At 34.7% G+C, this 20,686-nt stretch overlaps 1 protein-coding gene across 3 annotated transcripts in view; it reads left to right on the top strand.

Annotated features, from left to right (window-relative positions):
* Positions 1-20,686, top strand: part of CCSER1 (coiled-coil serine rich protein 1) — a 1,465,340-nt gene that overhangs the window by 688,708 nt on the left and 755,946 nt on the right. For all 3 annotated transcript variants that reach the window (XM_018049307.1, XM_018049308.1, XM_013964534.2), the window contains exon 8: positions 7,162-7,245. In XM_018049307.1, the coding sequence (XP_017904796.1) occupies positions 7,162-7,245 (84 nt within the window). The remainder of the gene's footprint in view (positions 1-7,161; positions 7,246-20,686) is intronic.

Raw genomic sequence — 20,686 nt, 5'->3', positions numbered from 1 at the left:
AATGCAGTCACTGAGTTGGCCATCATCAGCAGTTGTCATATAAAATCCACTTTTCGTTGCATGTTACAGTTCAATCTAAAAATGGTGCGTTGTTGTTGCTTAGAGTAAGATTACAGTTCAAAACGACAATTTTTTTGATTGTGGTCAGCTCATGAGGCACCCACTTATCAAGCTTTTTCACCTGTAGTTGTAACAGGATTAGCTTTGATGATTGCTCTCTATTGGTCATTGTCAACTTCTGATGGCTGGCCTCTATACTCCTCAGCTTCAAGGGTCTCATCTCCTTTGCAAAACTTCTTGAGCCTCCACTACACTATATGTTCCTTAGCAGTTCCTGGGCCAGATTTATTGTTGTGAGTTGTCTCCACTGCTTTAGGACCCATTTTGAACTCAAATAGCTCAAATTTGCTTTTGTCTAACATCATTCCCATATTCTAAAATACATATCAAATAAACAGCAAGTAATGTCATTAGCAGAAAAAGATGGCGAAATATGCATTAGAATTATGTATAATATAATCACATGTAAGAATATATTACAATATTAAATGGCAAATTTCAACAATGCAAAAATTGTAATTACTTTCACCAACTTAATAAAATAGCAACTTTCTCAGTGGAGGCTAATGTTTTTAAGTATTTTAAAAATTATCAGAATACAATGTATTCTGTAAAGAGACTAATGGACACAACTTAACCGTCTTGGTATTATTCATTAATGGTTTCATTTAATTTGACCTTTTATACAATCGTCTTCTCTGCTTAATTTCTATAAATAAAGCCCTGCTTATCCTGCCCCCTGCTTATCCTAGAAATATACTATTTTGTGCAATAACTGGTCACCAAAATTTCTGACAGCAAAACAAGATTGTGTGCATGGAAAAGGAAAGTCACTCAGTTGTGTCCGACTCTTTACCTTCCCATGGACTATACAGTCCATGGAATTCTCCAGGCCAGAATACTAGAGTGGGTAGCTTTTCCCTTCTCCAGGGTATCCTCCCAACCCAGAGACTGAACCCAGGTCTCCCTCATTGCAGACAGATTCTTTACCAGCTGAACCACAAAGGAAGCCCATGTTTAATAAATCAGAAAGCCTTAGCTTAAGGTATTATAATCATTGTCTTGAGTGATGTGGGTCAATAAGAAGTTGTAGAATTTCCTAAGAGTAACACTTGCAAATGAAAAGATAGCCAATATACCACTATGTTGAGGGATGATGCCATTTACTGATTTGATTTATATACTTAGAAATACATGTCTAAGGTGTTTACTTTGAACACCTTTTATGCCTTTTTAAAATTTTGAATAGCTACATAAACAATATTTTTAAAAAACAATTTTTTGTAAATATTCAATGGAATGTTAGTTCATCTCTGAAGTCAATGACATAAAATCAAATCTAGAATGTTTTATATATATATTTTTTAATTTATTTAATATTTATGTACTTTTGGCTGGGCTGGGTCTTTGTTGCTGTGTACACACTTTCTCTAGTTGCAGAAAGCAGGGGCTACTCTTTGTCGTGGTGTGAGGGCTTCTCATTGCTGTGGCTTCTCTTGTTGTGACATATAGGCTCTAGGCACACAGGCTTCAGTAGTTGCATCACATGGGCTTAGTAGTTGCTGCTCATGGGCTCCAGAATACAGGCTCTGTAGTTGGTAGTTGGTACATGAGCTTAGTTGCCCTGTGGCATGTGGGATCGTCCCAGACCAGCGATCAAGCCAGTGTCCCCTGCATTGCAAGGCAGATTCTTAACCACTGGACTACCACAAAAGCCCCTAGAATCTTTTTAAATTGAATGCTTATGAAAAGAACATTTTGTAGCATCATGTAGCAGTTGTTGATACTGAAATGACTTATAAAATATTTTAAACTAAATAAACAATTAGGGTGGTGTGTGCTTTCAGGATTTGTATTGACTGTGCTTTCAGGATTTGAAAAGCAGGCTCTGTTATAGCTCTGTGTAGATGATTATATGCCTGCATTGGTTTATTTCACTAGCTACCTAGTTGTTGCAAGTAACATGCTGCTTTAATGCTAAGTTAGCATAATGATTACATGAGGTCAAGTGTTTAGGTAGAACTGCAAAATACATTGTTAACTATTGTATAATTTGTGTTTTCTGATCTCTGTCCTTCTGTCTTCTCCTACCATACTCCTATTTCTTTTTTCTCTGTTTTCACTTGTTTATAACAATCTGTCCTTGTTTACTCTGACAGAATTGTCTCCTTTATTTTTTAATCTTTTGACCTTTCCACTTGCAAGAATGAGGGAACAGCTTGTAAGTCATAAAATAAAGCCCTCCAGAGAAAGGACCAAAAGTCTATAAATAGAGAGTCATGATGACTCAGTACCAATTTGACATGTTTTTGTAAATATTAGCCAAGAATTATGTTTATAATTTTACCTGAAGAATTATATGAAGATTCATGAGTTAGAAATTATTATTTAATTTTTTAATCTGCATTTCTAATTTCAGCATAAGATAATTTTTTACATGATTTACAGTATCTGCTTGCCTTTAATTTCTTGGAACTTGATTTCTATTCATGCATGTTTCAAACAATGAGGTGATTCTAATTCAGGCAAAAATAAATGATAGGAATATATGGGAGTGAAGTCAGCTACATGAATTTGGGGCAAATTAACCAAATATTCATGTATCTGGCTTTAATTTTCCAAATTTAGAAAATAAAAGTAAAGTAAGATAATTTTTAAGAAATTATTACATCTGTATTTTTAATTCTCCTGTAGGTTAAATACTGAGAATATATTTATATTACACATGAAATAAATTTGAAAGTTATAATAAATATAACTTTAATCACAAAAATCATACTTCAAATCACAAAATATTTTTTAAAGTAGCTGTATATATATACCTATGAGTCATAATTCACACTAATTCTAATTGTAATAATTTAATTTGTCCATATGTTCTGATGATCTCTATAACAAATCATCCCAAAACTTAATGGCTTAAAACTATACTTTTATTTTGTTCACAATTTTACAAGTCAGGAATTTGTGAATGATTTAGCTCTGGCAGTTATGATGAGATACTGCTCAGAGCTTTGGTCATCTAAAGACTTCACTAGGCTAGGTATGTAGATGACACTCTCAGGATTGAAAGTTGATGCTGCTGATGCTGGGTATGTCCTTAAGAGGCTGTCAAAGAAAATGAAATGTAGTTTGTACTTTTTAGCATGACTGCTGTGTTCTTTCTACAAGGGAGGAACTTGAGAGGTGCATTCTGAGAGACCATCCTGGGAACTGAAATCTGATCTAGTCCTGAGAATCACACAGAATTACTTCCATTGTATTCACCTGGTCAAGCAAGGCCATAAGACCAACCCGTATCCAAGGAGTGAACATTAGATTCCATCTTTCATTTGGAATAGTAGCAAGGGATTTGTAACCACTTTAATCCACCATATTATAAGTTCCATATTTATGAATGATTATTTAATTAGGAAATCTAGAATTGATTTTAGTCCTAGAATCAGTTATATTTGAGTGAGAAACAAAGGATGCCCTAATTATTCAATTATATATTTTCATAAGTAATATGCATTTAAATTAATGTAAGGTTAATTGGTTACATTAGCCTGTATTAATGGATGTTAATAGCATTATTTTAAAAACCAAGAATATTAAAATCTAGTTAATTGTACACACCAAGAGAATTTCTAACTTAATAGAGCATTCTATCAAACATGTCTAAGAATTTTGCACAGATAGTGAGAATATTGAGGGAATATTGATTCATCTGAGAGTAGCTTTCATTTAAGTAACTATTGTTTAAAGGTTTCATCTTGTGTATTAGACAGATACATCTATGAATTTTGCCAAAAGTACATATAACAACTAAAAACAGAACTGTAGGTGGCCAAGATTCATTTGCAAAGTTATTGATAAAGAAAAGACCTTTATAATGACTTTGGCTTCTGATGTCATATGATAAATTAAATTTATGTGTATTAGTATACATTATTCCTTAAGTAAGTGCAGATGGTATATTAACACTTACCTGATTTAAAGCTGTGAGATTAAGAACTTCTTGAAAAAACTTTCCAGAGCTGGGGGGGGGGGGGTGGGGGAGTCAGAGAATTGTGTAAAGGCAGCTTGTTTCGGGAAAATAATTTTGTTTACAATTTATATTAGCCACAATATAGGTAAATCTTCATTTTAAATTAATTCATTGACAAAATATCAATTAATATACAAAAATATTGTTGCGAACATTCAGCTAAAAAACAGTAGATTCAGGCTAAGGCTCAAATTCTCTTTCAATAAAGGACTCGCTACCCAGCTGCAACTCCTGTAGTTAGCTAACTGCCTCCAGCTGAAGTCAAGCTCAACACTGAGTGGTGTGAGACGATAGATTACCAGCAGCAGCTGAGATCTAGCTCACGTGGCAGCTCCCAACCAATGACTGAACAGGGAGTGGGAGGTGGACCCACCCACTTTCCTTCCACAGGACATTCTTCTCATAGGCAGTCTTGGAGTTGGAGCTCCTGGTTTAGCTGGTAGAGGATTTGTCAGGTATGAATCCTGGTCCACTGTTCCCCTTTCCCAATTCTGATTCTTCTTTTCTTATCACATAGCTTTATTCTTTAATATATCATTTAAACCCTTTAGTAAACCTTTGGTACTTTTAGGGTTTCCCTGTTGGCTCAATGGTAACGAATCTGCCAATGCAAGAGACGCAGGTTCAATCTCTGGGTGGGAAAGATCCTGGAGAAGGAAGTGGCAACCCACTCCAGTTTTCTTGCCTGAGAAATCCCATGGGCAGAGGAGCCTGGTAGGCTACAGTCATGGGTTGCAAAACAGTTGAATATGACTTAGCATTTAAACAACAACAATCCTTAACCCTACCTCAATATTTGTTTCCTACAAAATAACAACCCTTAACTCTACCTAAATATTTGTTTCCTAGAGAAAAGGTGATAAAATTTTATGAAGGGGGTTAGTTCTTCTTAAGTGAAGTATTAGGCAAGACTGGAAATATATAAGCTCTGGTGGCTCAGTGGGTAAAGCGTCTGCCTCCAATGAGGGAGACCCGGCTTCGATCCCTGGGTTGGGAAGATACCCTGGAGAAGGAAATGGCAACCCACTCCAGTACTCTTGCCTGGAAAATCACATGGACTGAGAAGCCGGGTAGGCTACAGTCTGTGGGGTCTCAAAGAGTCGGACACGACTGAGCGACTTCACGTCACTTCTTCAAGTACTAAGCAGTAGAGTTTTTGTCAGCGTTTATGATCTCCTATTTTCAATCTCTACCATAATGTCCATGGAACTCAAGTTAGTTAATGAGCAGGAAGCCACAAAGAGTTTAGTGAAGTACCCAGAATTTGCCCTTGGATACCTCTGATTCTAAGAGACATGATTTTATTACCTACCTTTAAGCCTGCAATCTTTTTTGCATTTTTGAGAAAGCTAAGCCTTTTTACCATTAACATTGTAACATGTAACATTTAGACTCTGTGAAAATAAATATTAAAATCATGAGTATAAGTTCTATGAAAGCCTATGATTAAGGGAAGAAACAGGGCCGCTATGAAATAAAAGTGACAGAGATAATTAGCATCTCCCAGTCAACTGGCTGTCTGAAAATGAAAAGAGGTATTAGTAAATTTGAATCATATATTCTGTATTGCTTAGACTAAAAGTAGAAATTAGCACCATAAGAACTATAATAAACAGATACTGTTTTCTCTGATTCATTAGCTGTGTTCTTTCTTGTCAACTCAGATAAAGATCTGCCCAAGTGGGTTAGGGAAACAAGCAAACAACCCTTGAAGTGTTTAGTGTTGTATGAAATGATAGGTGATTAAGACAATGTGAAACATGACTTCATGCTCAAGGGAAACATAAAACGACAAGGGAAAGCTCCCACCCAGAGTAAGGAATAATGTTTGGAATGCCTCCTATATCATGAGAAATCGTGGGCGATAGAAGCATTGCAGCCCAGAGATACGCATGTGTAAAGCAAGAAGACATGAAAGAAACCGTGTTCTGCAGCTTTATTCTGTAGGAATGAGCACAGGTTATAAGAAAGTTGGAAGTGAAAACATACCATTCCAGAAATGTGCAAGTAGTCGAGAATGAAAGGCACCATATGTTGTGCTAAAGAGTTTTGACTCCCCCCCACCCCCCCCCGAAAGAAATGATTAGCTGTTACATTGAGAAATGATGTAATTAATTCCCATTTAGGAAAACTTCTCTGGCAGATGGGAAAGGTGATAGTCATAGAACCAGTTCAGAGATTTAATGCAGTAAGTCAGATATGAAGCGATGGATACCTAGAGTAAATCCATGAGAAATAGAAAGGAATGAGTCCAGGAAATACCCAGAAGACTGAGAACAAAGAATCGGATCCCAGACTGGGATCAGATTGTGTATGAGCTGAGAGTATGGGATGCTTTTCTGGCTATTTTTAGAAATAAGATAATGGTAGGAATACATGGAAATAATTTTTGAAATAGGAAGATCATGAAATTTGAGTCAGAATGTCTATAGGATGTTGAGTGTATGCTCAGTAAATAATTATATTTGTGGGCTGAAGTTTGGAAGATAGGTTGAAATTAAGTATTTGTAAGTGAGTTTCCAATGTAGGATAATAGAGGTCACAGATGTGGGTGTATTGTATACATGGAGGCTGTGACTGAGGGTTCATGCAGAGTAACAAGGTTAAATACTCAAAGACAGAGCTCTAATGAAAGGGAAAAAATGTTATAGAGCTATCATTAAAGATAAAGGCCATAATACAGCCATTCATTTGAGAATGAATATTTAATCATAATAGGAAAAAATGATAAAGTATCTCTTTTGAAGTATAATTATTTTTATCCCACTGATGATGTATGCACAAGAATAGGAGGACAGAGTTTAAGATGAATCCCTGATTTCTGTCTTTGTCCAATTTCCCTTTGTCCATTTTGTTATCTATCAGAAAAATGTGCATATATATCCTATATAGCATAATATCTTTGAATACATTAGTTTGTTTTGAAACAGCATATTATGGAAAACATCAGATTGTAGAGGAACTTTATTAGTTATATGCAGTTACCTCCCACTGCGTGCAGCTGACCTTTCTTATCAAGAGTGAAGGGAAAGGGCTAAGTCTATGATGCTGTCTCTTTGATGTTTTTATAGGATATAATGAAAGATGAATGCTCAATGCTGAAGCTGCAGCTGAAAGAGAAGGATGAACTGATTTCCCAACTTCAGGAAGAACTGGTAAGTGTGAACGATAGTTGTTCCATGGGTGTATTTCCTTGCAAGGCTATTTTCTCTAAACTGTTTAACTTATTTATTAACACTAAAATTGTTAGTGTCGTATAAAGTGTTGATTCAATTTGGTTATAAATTTTACAATACTACAGTAATGAAGATTTGATGCTCTGAAAAGAGAATGTCTAATAATATGTATTGAACTTTATATTATTGCAGACATAGATTACTGACCCAGTATTTCCATTGTTCCTATCAAAAATTATGAAGACTAAGGCCACATTTTTATTTTGTAAAGTGCAAGACTTAAGTCCATATTGCCATACCTAGAGACACAGTCATGTAATATGAAGTAAAGTACTGAGTAATTTTGCAGACAACAGCCAATTTTACTTAAAGGGTAGCAAAAATCTGTTAATCTAATGAGACTTTATTAATAAAGACATATAAATCCCCAATTATCTAAAAGCTATACACAAACATGATATTGTAGTTTATGTTTTCTGTTTTTTTTAAGATGTGACATCACAAATGTATTAAATCATAATTTTATAACATGAAAGCACATTTAGTAGGTAACAAGAATAGCAGTGGGCATTATTTTTTAAAGTATGTGCTATCAACAAATATGATATTACATATATGAATAGTATTTTGTAATATAACACATTTAATCTGGATAGCAATAAAGAATTCTCCAAAACAAAAATGAGAAAGTAATGAGAACTTTAAAAAAAATTTGAGTTCTTAAGAATACCAGTAAAATAAAGATATACAATAAGAGGCCCTGACTTATTATCTAAGATCGAGAAAACAAACCCCAGTCAATGATGTTCTTTATGATGATTTAAGATTTGACTACTTTAACAGTGATGTATTATGTAATTATTAAATACAATTAAATGACAAAACAATTTTCTAGACCATCACGCTTCTGAGAACTTTTCTGAGAACATATCAGCAAGATAGCAGACAAATTTAGAGCCTATTTTATTGACCCTTGGCAACTGATGACAATTTTACTGACAGTTGACCTTTAGATTGTGGTTTCATGACTGGGATTAATGCTGATCATCAGTCCTATGAGCATATTATTATCACTGCACAAAATGTATTAACCAGTACTTAAAATAGTAAAAGCATTACAGACAAAAGGAGCATATCTTATATTACTGGGAATAACCTTTTATAAATCTGTTTATAATATAAACTTTATTACACAAAACATTGCTCTATATAACCTTGTAAGTATATATTATGTGAATCAAGGTTTGAGTTGAAGAAAAACACATATAGACATTTATGAATGGATGCAGAGAACTATGATTTTTAACACAGCAGAAAATGTTTGTGCTTTGTCAGAGAATACTTGTTTTGGATAATGAATGGAGAAAGAAGTGTTCATTTTTCCTTGCATGCATTGGAAAGAAAGAAATATACAAGAAATCAGATCTTTATGTGTTGAATGAAATGAGAAGGAAAATGATTACCTCCAGAGCCCTTGTCACATAGCTAGAATTAAAGTCATTTAGTACCCCTCCTTCCATAAATGTCCTCTGTTGGTTGATCTAGTAAAATAAGACACAGGTGTTGCTTTTTCTAAAAAAAAAAAAAAAAAAAAAAAACAAAAAACACTTCAATTACTAAAAACTGACTTAGCTTCTAAATTTTCTTAGGTAACTGTCAAGGTACCATTTTAATTTTGTGCCATGCGGTTTACATAGTCATCATAACTAGTTCACCAGAGGGCAGTGTTAACTTTTGAAAATTGTTGTTTCATTAAAGAAACCTGCCTAAATAAAAAAGTGTTTAGATGATTTAGGAATTTAAGGAAGAAGAAACATTGTTAAAAATCATCATTAGAACTGCACCTGGAGCATGGACAAGGTGGCAGTCACATCAAAGTAATATAAGCCGCTTGAGTAATATAAGCCATTGACTACCAGGTCCTAGTAATTCTAATTCTGATAAGTAACTTGTGACATTTTGACAAAGTAGACATTGAATTTAACTTTTCAAATTTAAATAGGTAAAGTATAAATTTCAAAACATTTTAGAAACCAGTTTCCTATACCCTGTTACAGTAGTCACAATCTGTAATAATTTGGTTTAGCTTTGTTTATTATGCTTTTCTAATTTCTTAACCACTGCTATTATCATAAGCGGTTTACCTATATATACACACTATAAATCAAATTTGTATGTAATTATACTAATAAGGAATTTATATTCAACTTAATAATAAAGTTTTATTATTTATATTGTTTATAATCATTTAGTCACACTTTGATATTTTCAGGAGTTTAAAGAAGTTAGAAGCCCTAACTAAAGAGCCTGGGGGCAAAATAAATGTTTTTAAATTACTTTCTAAATTTATTTTTTATTGAGGTAACATTGGTATATAATAGCTTACATGTTGCATGTGGACAACATTACGTTTCTGCTTCTGTATAGACTGCAGTGTCCTCCCCACCAAAAATTTAGTTTCCATCTCTCACTATACAGTTGATTCTCTGTATCCATTTTTCCCTCTCCAATAGCTTCTTCACCTCTGGTAACCAACACTATATTTTCTATATCTATATACGTTTTTGTTTGGTGTGTTGCCGCTGCTGCTAAATCGCTTCAGTCGTGTCCGACTCTGTGTGACACTATGGACAGCAGCCCACCAGGCTCCTCTGTCCCTGGGATTCCCCAGGCAAGAATACTGGAGTGGGTTGCCATTTCCTTCTCCATTTGGTGTGTTAGGGGTGTGTGGGTGGGTGGGTGGTGGGTGTGTGGTGTGGTGGTGGTGTGTGTGTGTGTGTGTGTGTGTGTATGTGTGTGTTTTGTTTTTTAGTTTTTCGATATTCCACGTATATGAAATCATATACTATTTGTGTTCTCTGATTTTTTTTTTTTGTTTTACTTAGCATAATACTCTCAAGGTCTGTCCATGTTATAAATGGCTAGATTTCATCCTTTTTTATGGCCGAGTGATAGTCCATTGTGTACATATGCCATATCTTCTCTATTTATTCATTGATGGACACTTAGTCTGTTTTCATATCTTGGCTATTGGCAAACACAAGGGGAAATTTATCTTTTTGAATTAGTGTTTTCATATTCTTGGGATAAATACCCAGAAGTGGTATTACCAAACTCAGGTTTGTTTGCTCACAGCTTGGAAGCTGATAATCTGAGTGGCAAGTGTCAGTAGAAAACAAAGGTGCTATAATCAGAAAAGCGAGTCATCTGGGGAAAAGGTAGAATTGTGTCCTGAGCCCATGGTAGAGAGTTCCTGATTTTTTTTTAAACTGCTTTGTTTTTCATTCTTTTTATCTAAGAAAAGAATCAACAGGTTAGACAAGGTATATTGTGAATGCAGAAATTAAGATAAATTGCCTAGTAATCTCATTCCTGTAATTTTATTCTTATAAGGTTAGAGGGAAACACAAATAGACAAGCAGGAAAGGGGGCAGAAAAGCTGCTTTCAGGTGGGATAACTGGAGCCTGGTAGTTAATTTTTTTATGGAATCTCCATTCTATTTTCCATAGTCGCTGCACCAACTTAACATTTTCACTAACAGTTTAGAAAGATCCCCTTTTCTCCACATCCTGTCTACAATGTTATTTCTTACCTTTTTGATAATCATTCTAACAGTTATGACATAATAACTTACTGGGGTTTTGATTTGCATTTCCTTAGTAAAAAATGATACTGAACTTTTTATGTGCCTATTGGCCACTTGTATGTCTTCTTTGGATAAATGTCTATTCAGCTTCTCTACCAATTATTTTTAATTGGATTGTTTGTTGATATTGAGTTGTATGCTAACCCCGTATTGGTTATACAATTTGTAAGCTTCTTCCATTCAGTAGCTTGTCTTTCGTTTTGATGATGGTTTCATTATGTGAAGATTTTTAGTTTGCAGTGCAATTTGCTGATTTTTCTTCTTATTTCTTGATATGTCTCCTTAGGCAAGGGAAAGATATTGCTAGAACTAATGTCAGTGTTTTGCTTATGTTTCCTTCTAGAGTTTATTGTTTCAGGTCTTACATTCATTTGTTTAATCCATCGTGAGTTTCATGTGGTGTAAGGTAGTGGTTCTAGTTTTTTGTGTGTTTTTTTTTGCTAGTAAAATTAGTTGAAGAGACTATCCTTTGTCCATTGTATGTTCTCTGCTCCTTGTCATAAATTGTGGCCATACACAAATGGGTTTAATTCTGGGCTCTCAATTTTGTTCCTTTGATCTATGATTTTTTTTTTTTTCCCTGCCAGTACCATGCTGTTTTGATTACTATGGCTTTGCATTAGTTTGAAATCAGGGAGTTGGATGACTTCAGCTTTGTTTTTTTTTCTTGAGATTACTTTGGCTATTTGGGGTCATCTTTGGTTCTATGCAAATTTTAGAATTTTTATTTAATTTCTGTGAAATGTCTTTTGGGTTTTGATAGATTGCAATCTATATTACAATTTGAATCTGTAGAGTGTTTAAATGTCCATAAAATCTAAAGCAGTGTTGTGCTCAGTCACTCAGTCATGTCCAACTCTTTGAGACCTCATGGACTATATCCCAGTAGACTCCTCTGTCCATGGAGTGGACAAAATACTGGATTAATATTTCCTCCTCCGAGGGGTCTTCCTGACCTGGGGTGGTGGTGGTAGGGGTCTTCCTGACCTGAGGTGAATGTCAAACTTGTGTCTTCTGAGTCTGCTACATTGGCCGGTGGGTTCTTTACCACTGTGCCGTATGGGAAGCCCCCATGCTACACTTGATCTTTAGTCAAAAGGCCAAGAAGTGATGTTAGCTTTTCCAATTCATGAATTCAGAATATCTTTACAGTTGTGTCTTGAATTGCTTTTAATATCTTTGATGTATTATTCCTATGTGTAGTATCTGTCCTCTGCTGACTCATTGTTAACATACACAAGTACAAAGGATTTTTGCTCTTGTTCCCTATAATGTTATTGCATTTATTATTCCTGTGTATGTGTGGAATCTTTAGGGTTTTCTGTAAAGAAAAATCATATTACCTATAAAGTGGCAATTTCACTTCTTCCTTTCTTGTTTGAATGTGTTTATTTTTTCTTTCCTAATTGCTCTGGCTAGATTCAATAATATGTTGAATAAGAGTTAGTGAGAATAGTCATACTTGGGTCATTCTGGATTTTAGAGGAATAGCTTCAGTTTTTCAACATTGAGTATAATGTTAGCTGTGGACTTGTCATGTATGCCCTTTATTGTTTTGAAATATGTTCCTTCTATAATCTCTTCATTGAAAGTTTTTTCTCATAAATGTATATTGAAATTTTGTCAAATGCTTTTCTTCATCTGCTGAGATGATACGGCTTTTAGCATTTTCTAAATGCAGTGTATCATTTAAGTTTAGTTTTTCTTTAGTGGAAGTTAAACTGCATCTCTGGAATAAATCCTACTTCATCATGTCATGTGGTCCGTCTAATGTATTGTTGTGTTTGGGTTGCTAATATTTTGTTGAGGACTTTTACATCTATGTTCACTGGAGATATTGGTCTATAACTTTTGTGTCTGTCTGATATTAATATCATTTGTTAACATGAGTTAGGTTGAATTCCTTTCCAAAGTTTTCTTGTGTGTGGGGGGAAGGGTTTTAGACGGATATGTATTAAATCCTTTAATGTTTGATAGAATTCAGCTGTGAAGTTGTATAGTCCTGGGTTTTTGTTTTATTGGGAGGTTTTTGATTACAGTTTCAACTTCTGTACTAGTGATCAGTCTATATATTTCCATTTCTTTATGATTCAGTCCTGGTTATATGATTCTAAGAATGTGTTCACTTATTTTAGATAGCCTTTTGTATTTCTGAGATATCTTAAAGCTTCTCCTCTTTTCTGATTGCATTTACCTGTGTTTTCTTGCTTTCTTTCTCAATGGCTCTAGCTACATGTTTGTAAATTTTTTCAAATAACCAGTTCTGAGTTTGAATCTTTTGTATTGTCATTTTAGTTTCTATGTCATTCATTTTCACTCTGATCTTTATTTCCTTCCTTCCACACGTTTGGGGCTTTATTTTTTCTTTTTCTAGTTCCTTTAGTTACTTTTCTTGTTTAGATTAGAGATTTTTCTTGTTCTTGATGTAGACCTATATTACCATGGAACTTCTCTCATCATTTTTGCTGCAACTCATAGATATTGGCATGCTGTGTTTCATTTTCATTTGTCTTCAGGTATTTTTATTTTTCCTTGATTTCCTCATTGACCCAACAGTTGTTCTGTAGCATGTTTTTCAGTCTTCTTTTATTTATGACTTTTCTAGACTTTTTCTTATAATTGATTTTTAGTTTCATAGCATTGTAATTGGAAAAGATGCTGGATTTCAATATTAAATTCGTTAACCTGTGTCTCGACATGTAGTCTTATCCTTGAAGATTCCATATATGGTTGAAGAATGTGTATTCTGCTGAATTTAGATGGAATGTTCTGTTTAAATCTATCACACTGAATTAATCTGGCATTCAAGGCTGCTGCTTTCTTGTTGACTGGGTGGCCTATCCATCGATGTGCGTGAGGTGTCTAAAGTCCCCTTGTGCTATTGTGTTGCTGTGAATTGCTCTTTAAAACATCTGTGTGTGATTCTTATACATATTTTGATGCTCATATATAGAGTGCATATATATTATTTGTTACATCTTCTTGATGAATTGTCCCCTTTATTATTAGGTATTGTCCATTTTTTTCTTTCATTACCCTTTTTGTCTTGAAGTCTATTTTATCCGAGTGTAGCTTTTATTGCTTTCTTTTGACTGGCAATTACTTGGAGTATCATCGTTGATTTTCACTTTGAGCCTGTTTGTCACTGGAGGTGAGATGTCTTCTGGAGGCAGCATATATTTGGGTCTCATTTTTTAATCTATTTAGCCACTCTGTTTTGAGTTCAGTCTATGTGCACTTAGGGTGATTATTGAGGACCTAGTATTGCCATTTATTTTATTTTATTTTTTCTGGTTGCTCTATATCTGTTTGCTTATGTTTTTCTGTATGACCTAGTTTGATTTTCTGTGTGTTTTTCTCCATTCTGTATATTTTGTTTCATGTCTCTGCCCTAAATTTGTTTTCTGGTTACCATGAGGTTTATATAAAATATCTCGGAGATAAAACCATCCTTTTTCTTCTAATAGCATCTTTCTTTCTTTGGCCATATGAATTCCGTCCTTTCCCTCTTCCTCTTTTGTGTTTGTGTTGTCTCAAATTATCCTTCTTTTAATGTTGTGAGTTTATTACCAAATTGAAGTAGCTATTTTTCCCCTTATAACCTTTTAGTATTTAAAAACCTACTCTGATGAAAGTTGCAGTTTTCTGATTCTATCACCTTTCTCAAAGTTGTATGTGCATTTTGCCTTTTTGTTTGTGGTAGAAGAGCTCCTTTAAGCAGATGTAAAACAGGTTTAGTGGTGAACTCCCACAGCTGTTGTCTGGGAAGGTCTTTAATTCTCTTTTATATCTGAATGATAACTTTTCTGAATATTCTTGGCTGACAGTTTTTATCTTTCAATATTTTGAGTATGTCATTTCACTCCTTCCTGGCTTGTAGAATTACTGCTGAGCAGTCTGCTGATAGAATAATGTGGATACTTTTGTAAGAAACCTTTTTCCTTTATTCCCTGACTGCCTTTAATTTATTTTTCTTTGTTACTGACTGCTGACAATTTAAATATAGTGTATCCTGGGAAAGGTCTTTTTGTATTGAGGTAAGTAGGTGTTCTCTTAACTTCACGGGCTTGTATTAATACTTCCAGTTCCTTCTCTAGTTTTAGAAAGTTCTCAGCTAGTACTTCTTTAAACTCTAATCATTTCTCCTTCTGGATACCCATTACCCTAGTATTTTCCCTTCCTAATGGAGTCAACTCTTACACAGCTTCCTCATTTTAAAAAAAATCTTAATTCTTTCCTCATGTAAGCTGTGTGTTCACATGATTTTTATTGAGTGTATGCACACGGAGTTGAGACAGAGAAATGGTCTGTAACTTTTCTTTCTTCTTATAAGAGCATTGGGCTTCCTAGGTGCACAGTGGTTTAAGAATCCACCTGCCAGTGTGGGAAATATATGACACATGGGTTTGAGCCCATGGTTGGGAAGATCCTTGGAGTAAGAAATGGTAACCTGCTCCAATATTCTTACCTGGAAAATTCCCTAGAGAAGGAGACTTGCAAGCTATAGTCCATGGGGCTGCAAAGTGCTGGACACAACTATGCGTGCAGCACATAAGGGTACTAATCCTATCATGAGGACCCAGACTTCATGACCATGTCTAAGCTCAAGAATCTCATAAACACCCTCATCTCTGAATACCATCACACTGGGTGTTTGGGTTTCACTAAATAAATCTGAGAGAGATACCATTTAGTCCATAGCCTGTATGGTTTATGTCAGTGTCTATTTAATATTAGCAAATAAAAATGTAGACAGAGAATTCTATTTATTTTTCTACATTAAACGTGCATTTCAAACATTGTTCTTTCTCTGCTCTGTTCCACTGGTTCAGTTTTTCTATCTGGGTAGGCAGACCTTACAAAACACAAATATACTTAAAAACTCAATTTTGATTTTAGATTTATATATTGACATTTGAGCAAGTGTTCACTAAATTTCTAACATGAGTGTATTTTATAGTTATACTTCAGTTTATCCCTTTCTATTCTTTTTACAAAGAAACCAAAAAAAGTGGCTTAAGAGGTTTGAAAATTATTACCCCTGAAAATTTGTATCCTTTACATCAGTGAGACTTCCTGACTTTTTAATTTAAAATAGATGATCATTTGTACATTTTAGGGTTTCTTAGGGGATATTAAGTACTAGAGTATCAGTATTCTAGGGTTGTATATGAGGTAGGACAAGGAATTGTAGAAAATGAGGAATATAGTTTTGGGGAGAAATTTTTGTCATGATAAACAGGAAGGAACTAATTCTTACATGTCCACAGACTACTGGAATAAGTCGAATAGGATTTGAAATTATATTAACGTTAAGAGCGTTCTCTCACTGAATGAAATATTTCAAATGTTTTTACTTCCTTCTCTTCCCTCCCCTAGAAACTTATATGCATTTTGCTGAGCTTGTTGAGGGCTTAGTGATTTTAGTTCCTTTGGTTGCTTTTCCTTTGAAACACTTTTCTTTCAAAAGAATTATTTGTGGCATACTTAACAACAGTGTTTTCTGCCAAATTACATATAAAGTAAGGTTTATTATTACAGATCACTGTTTCCATTCCTGATCATTCTCCATTTTATGGTCTCTTTTGACTCATTTATAGATTGATTAGAATCCTTTCCCAGGTATTAAGATGGGATATTAAAGATGTAGTCTCTAAGTCTTTGAATATCTCTTTACTAAAGGTTAGGAAGTGTGCTGCTATAGAGACTTTTATCCTCCCCCTACACCCAACCCAGTTTGTATATTGAAGTCCTACTTCAATGTGACAGTATTTGGGGAATGCTTTTAGGAGGTAATTAGGTTAAGTGAAGGCAATAAAGGTAGAATCCTAATTCAATAGTATAAACAGCCTTGTAAGAAGAAGAAAGGGAAATTTTCCTCTCCATGCACAGATGCTGAGAACAGCCATATAAGCATACAGAAATAAGGCAGCCAACTGCCATTCAGAAAGAGCTCTTACTAGAACCTGACCATACTGGCACCCTCACCTTAGACTAATCAGCCTCCAGAACTATGACAAATTTATTTTTTTGCTTTTTAACCCATTCAGTCTATGTTTTGTTGTAGCAGCCTGAGCTAAGACAGATAACATATCTAAGTATATTATTTTTTAGGTCTTGTTCTTTTTCCTTGGTAAATAACATTTCATATTTTTAACTCAGATGCTTCCCATGACATTTTTTCTATGGTTTATCTAGGTATGTGGCATTATTATTATTATTTTTTTTCTGACTGTTTTTCAGTATACCTGTTCAACTCATTCAAGTCTTCCTTCAAATTATAGAGTTTTTTTCCTCGTGAAACCAATTTCCGTATTTGGTCTCAAAGATGTATCCTTTAGGACCCTGTTCTTTTTCTCTTGGTGTTGAAATGTTTTGTCTTTAGCTGAGATTCCTTCCACTAATATTCTGATTGACTAATTTGATTGTCAATAGTGATGACACTTCTGTAATCTCGTAAACGTTCACATTCAGATTCTTTAGATTATGTACTGTTGACTGTTATGTTATGTTCATTTGCTATGTCTTATAACATTTCTGATGCACATGAAGTGGCCTGTCCTTCATATTATGCTTCCTAGTCCTGTGAATATCCACTGTTATTTGCTTTTACTTTTTTCTCTTTTCATGCTCAGTACAAAGGTAAAATTTTGGAAAACACTCTAAATGGCCAAAGGCCCAGTAGAATCTCCTCCTGCTGCCTATGGACAGCAAACAATTTAAAGGATATGTGTCACTGGTTTTCTTTCGTGACATTGTGAGGTTTCCTCGGTTACATATATTAAAACACTGTTGTGCAATCTGAGTTGCTGCTCTGCAGTTTTCCCAAGGAAAGCATCTTGTGGATACTCCAGAGATGAGGAAACAGTAAAGTATTGCCCTTCTGGTAGGGTTGGATATTTTCCATCAGTACTGTTGTCTCCAGAACCTTTTGATTTCTCATTCTTGCTCAGGAATATTAGCTGCTAGTCTCATTGGTTGCAGTTCAGTCAAGAGGAGAACAAAGTCTTGAGCCTTCTTTCTTCTCCCAACATCTGAACATGTGAACCTGAATTCCTCCACATGTGTCTCTGTGAGCTTTACTTTCCTCCCCAGCCTCTGATTCAGCTTACAGATTAGTGTCAACTTCAGAGAAGATGATGTCAGAAAATTGTGTTCAGGATACTGTTTCCTCTTGAGACTATCTTCATGCATCCTGTGAACAAACCCAAAATACCTGTATTATGTACTCTTCCCCTCTATAATTTACCTCTCACCAAGAGTTCAGTGGCTGCCACATTTCATGAAGCCCCAGGACATGTACCAGGTATGGTAAACTTTACTTTGGATTAGGAGATGAATAGAGCAAAGGAGGAATTTCTTCAAATCATCTTTCTGCAAGCTTACTTTTCTTTACTTGAAGGGAAGAGTGAACAAATGTAGTGAAATTAAATATCAGGATACAAGTACATAAACTCATTGCCTATGTAACTAAATGTAGCTTTTTTTTTTTTCTGGCCTGAATATTTCAATTGTCAAATAATACCATAATATTAAACATAGAAAAAAAAAGCTGACTATTCACCAATGTAAATTTGGTAAATTAATATATAACATATATTTACATAGCTATATTGTCAAATTAAGTGGTAGGAATTTTAAATTATATGATAAGATGATATAATGCAGGTACAAAGAACATACAATAATTATCTTTAGGTAATATGAGTATTCAGTTTCTATTATGAACTTTGAGCCTTCATTTTAATGACAAATTGATATTTTACAATCAGAAAAAAATCAAACATCTCTTTAGAAAAGAAAAATTTAGGTAGAGTTTAGTGATTCTCATCCTGTGATTTTTGTGGTTTGGAATGTCTTAGTCTGCTCAAGCTGCCATAACAAAATATCATCGACTGAGTGGCTTAAACAACAGACATTTATTAGTTCAGTGTTTGGAGTTTCCTTCCTGGCTTATGTCTTCACAAGTCTTTCCTTGGTACATGCATAGAGAGCAAGGATAGGGTGGGGAGGGGAAGGGCAGAGATCTCTTGTGATTCTTCCTCTTTTGTAAGAACACTGATCCCATCATGAGGAACTCAAGCTTATGACCTAACCTAAGCCTAATAACTTCTCAAAGTCCCCACTTCCAAATACCATCACATTAGTGGTTAGGACTGCAACATATGAGTTTGGTGGGGGGTGGGAGGAACATATACACTTAGTCCCTAATAAGAGAAAATGGATATAAGTGAAGTCTTATGGAATTCAACCCCTTCATCACAACCACTTAATGACAGCAGTTACAGATTTACTGTTTTTTGACTATCATAATTCTCTATCAGATTCTAGTTAACATAATGTCACATCTGAGAATAAAATCAATCACAAAACCCAATAACCTGGACAAGATGACTGCTGAGGGCTACTGTGAATAATTAGATTAGAGTAGGAAATGAAATGGTGTGACATAAACTTCACTGAGAATTTTTCAACATGCTGATTGAGCAGGATATTGATTAATTGAAGGCATGGAAAGAACATCCATCAGAGTGAAAACTGAGTTTGTTTTAAATATAATATTTGGTTATATATGAATTATGTTGATTTATATTGTGGAATATATTGAACTTTTTAATATTAAAAATACCCCCCCCCCAATTCAGCTCAAAGATCTGGGAATTTGATAAATTTACAATTAAGGTATTTAATGCATAAGTATAGGTTTAGACCAAAAGTCTAAACATATGGCTGAAAATGAGAATCCTTAATCAGAATCAATTATAATAATGAAAACATTAAAATAATTGCATATTAATCTTAAGTTTAACTTAATTATTTAATGATACAGAGCAAAGAAATATTTTTCTCACTTAACAGTAAGTTTTGAATTTTTAAAGCCGTTTAGTGAAGATCATATTGAAGAATACATTGTAATTTTAGTATGAAGTTGAGGAACACTGTAAATGTTACCTTCTTGTGCCTAAAATAAATCGGAGAAAAGAAAAGAAAGTGAAGTCGCTCAGTCGTGTCTGACTCTTTGTGAACCCCATGGATTGTAGCCTACCAGGCTTCTCCATCCGTAGGATTTTCCAGGCAAGAGTACTGAAGTGGGTTGCCATTTCCTTCTCCAGGGGATCTTCCAAACACAGGGATCAAACCTGGGTCTCCCGCATTATAGGCAGGCGCTTTTACCATCTGAGCCACCAGGGAAGATATAAATCAGAGAAATATATCATATAAACATTGATGGTGCAGTGTAGCCTTGTGTCTTGTGAGGACAGATTTCCTTGTGAATTGTTATTAATCTTGTAACTGGTTTGAGAAACCTTATAAATGGTTTGTACATTGTGGCTGAAAAGTGTCCCCCACGTATCAGAATTGAAGAGAGTATATTTGGTATATATAGGGCTTCCCTGGGGCTCAGAGGTTAAAGCGTCTGCCTCCAATACGGGAGACCTGGGTTTGATCCCTGGGTCAGGAAGATCCCCTGGAGAAGGAAATGGTAACCCACTCCAGTATTCTTGCCTGGAGAATCCCATGGACAGAGAAGCCTGGTAGGCTACAGTGCACAGGGTCACAAAGAGTCAGACACGAAATTCATTCAAAGTATTTTTAAGTAAGTTGAAGATAATTTACAAATAAAAAAGGTAGTTGGTGCTAAAAATGAAGAGTGATATTTAATTGTCCTAATTAGAATTGCTATACCATGCTCCAAATTTACTGCTTTGTTTTGCCAGTAATTTGGATGCCTATTATGACAGCAAATACTAAATGGAGTCATATGTATATTA

This window comes from Capra hircus, chromosome 6 (assembly GCF_001704415.2).
Source record: "Capra hircus breed San Clemente chromosome 6, ASM170441v1, whole genome shotgun sequence".
Lineage (NCBI taxonomy): Eukaryota > Metazoa > Chordata > Mammalia > Artiodactyla > Bovidae > Capra > Capra hircus.
This window is presented reverse-complemented; position numbering and strand designations above follow the sequence as displayed.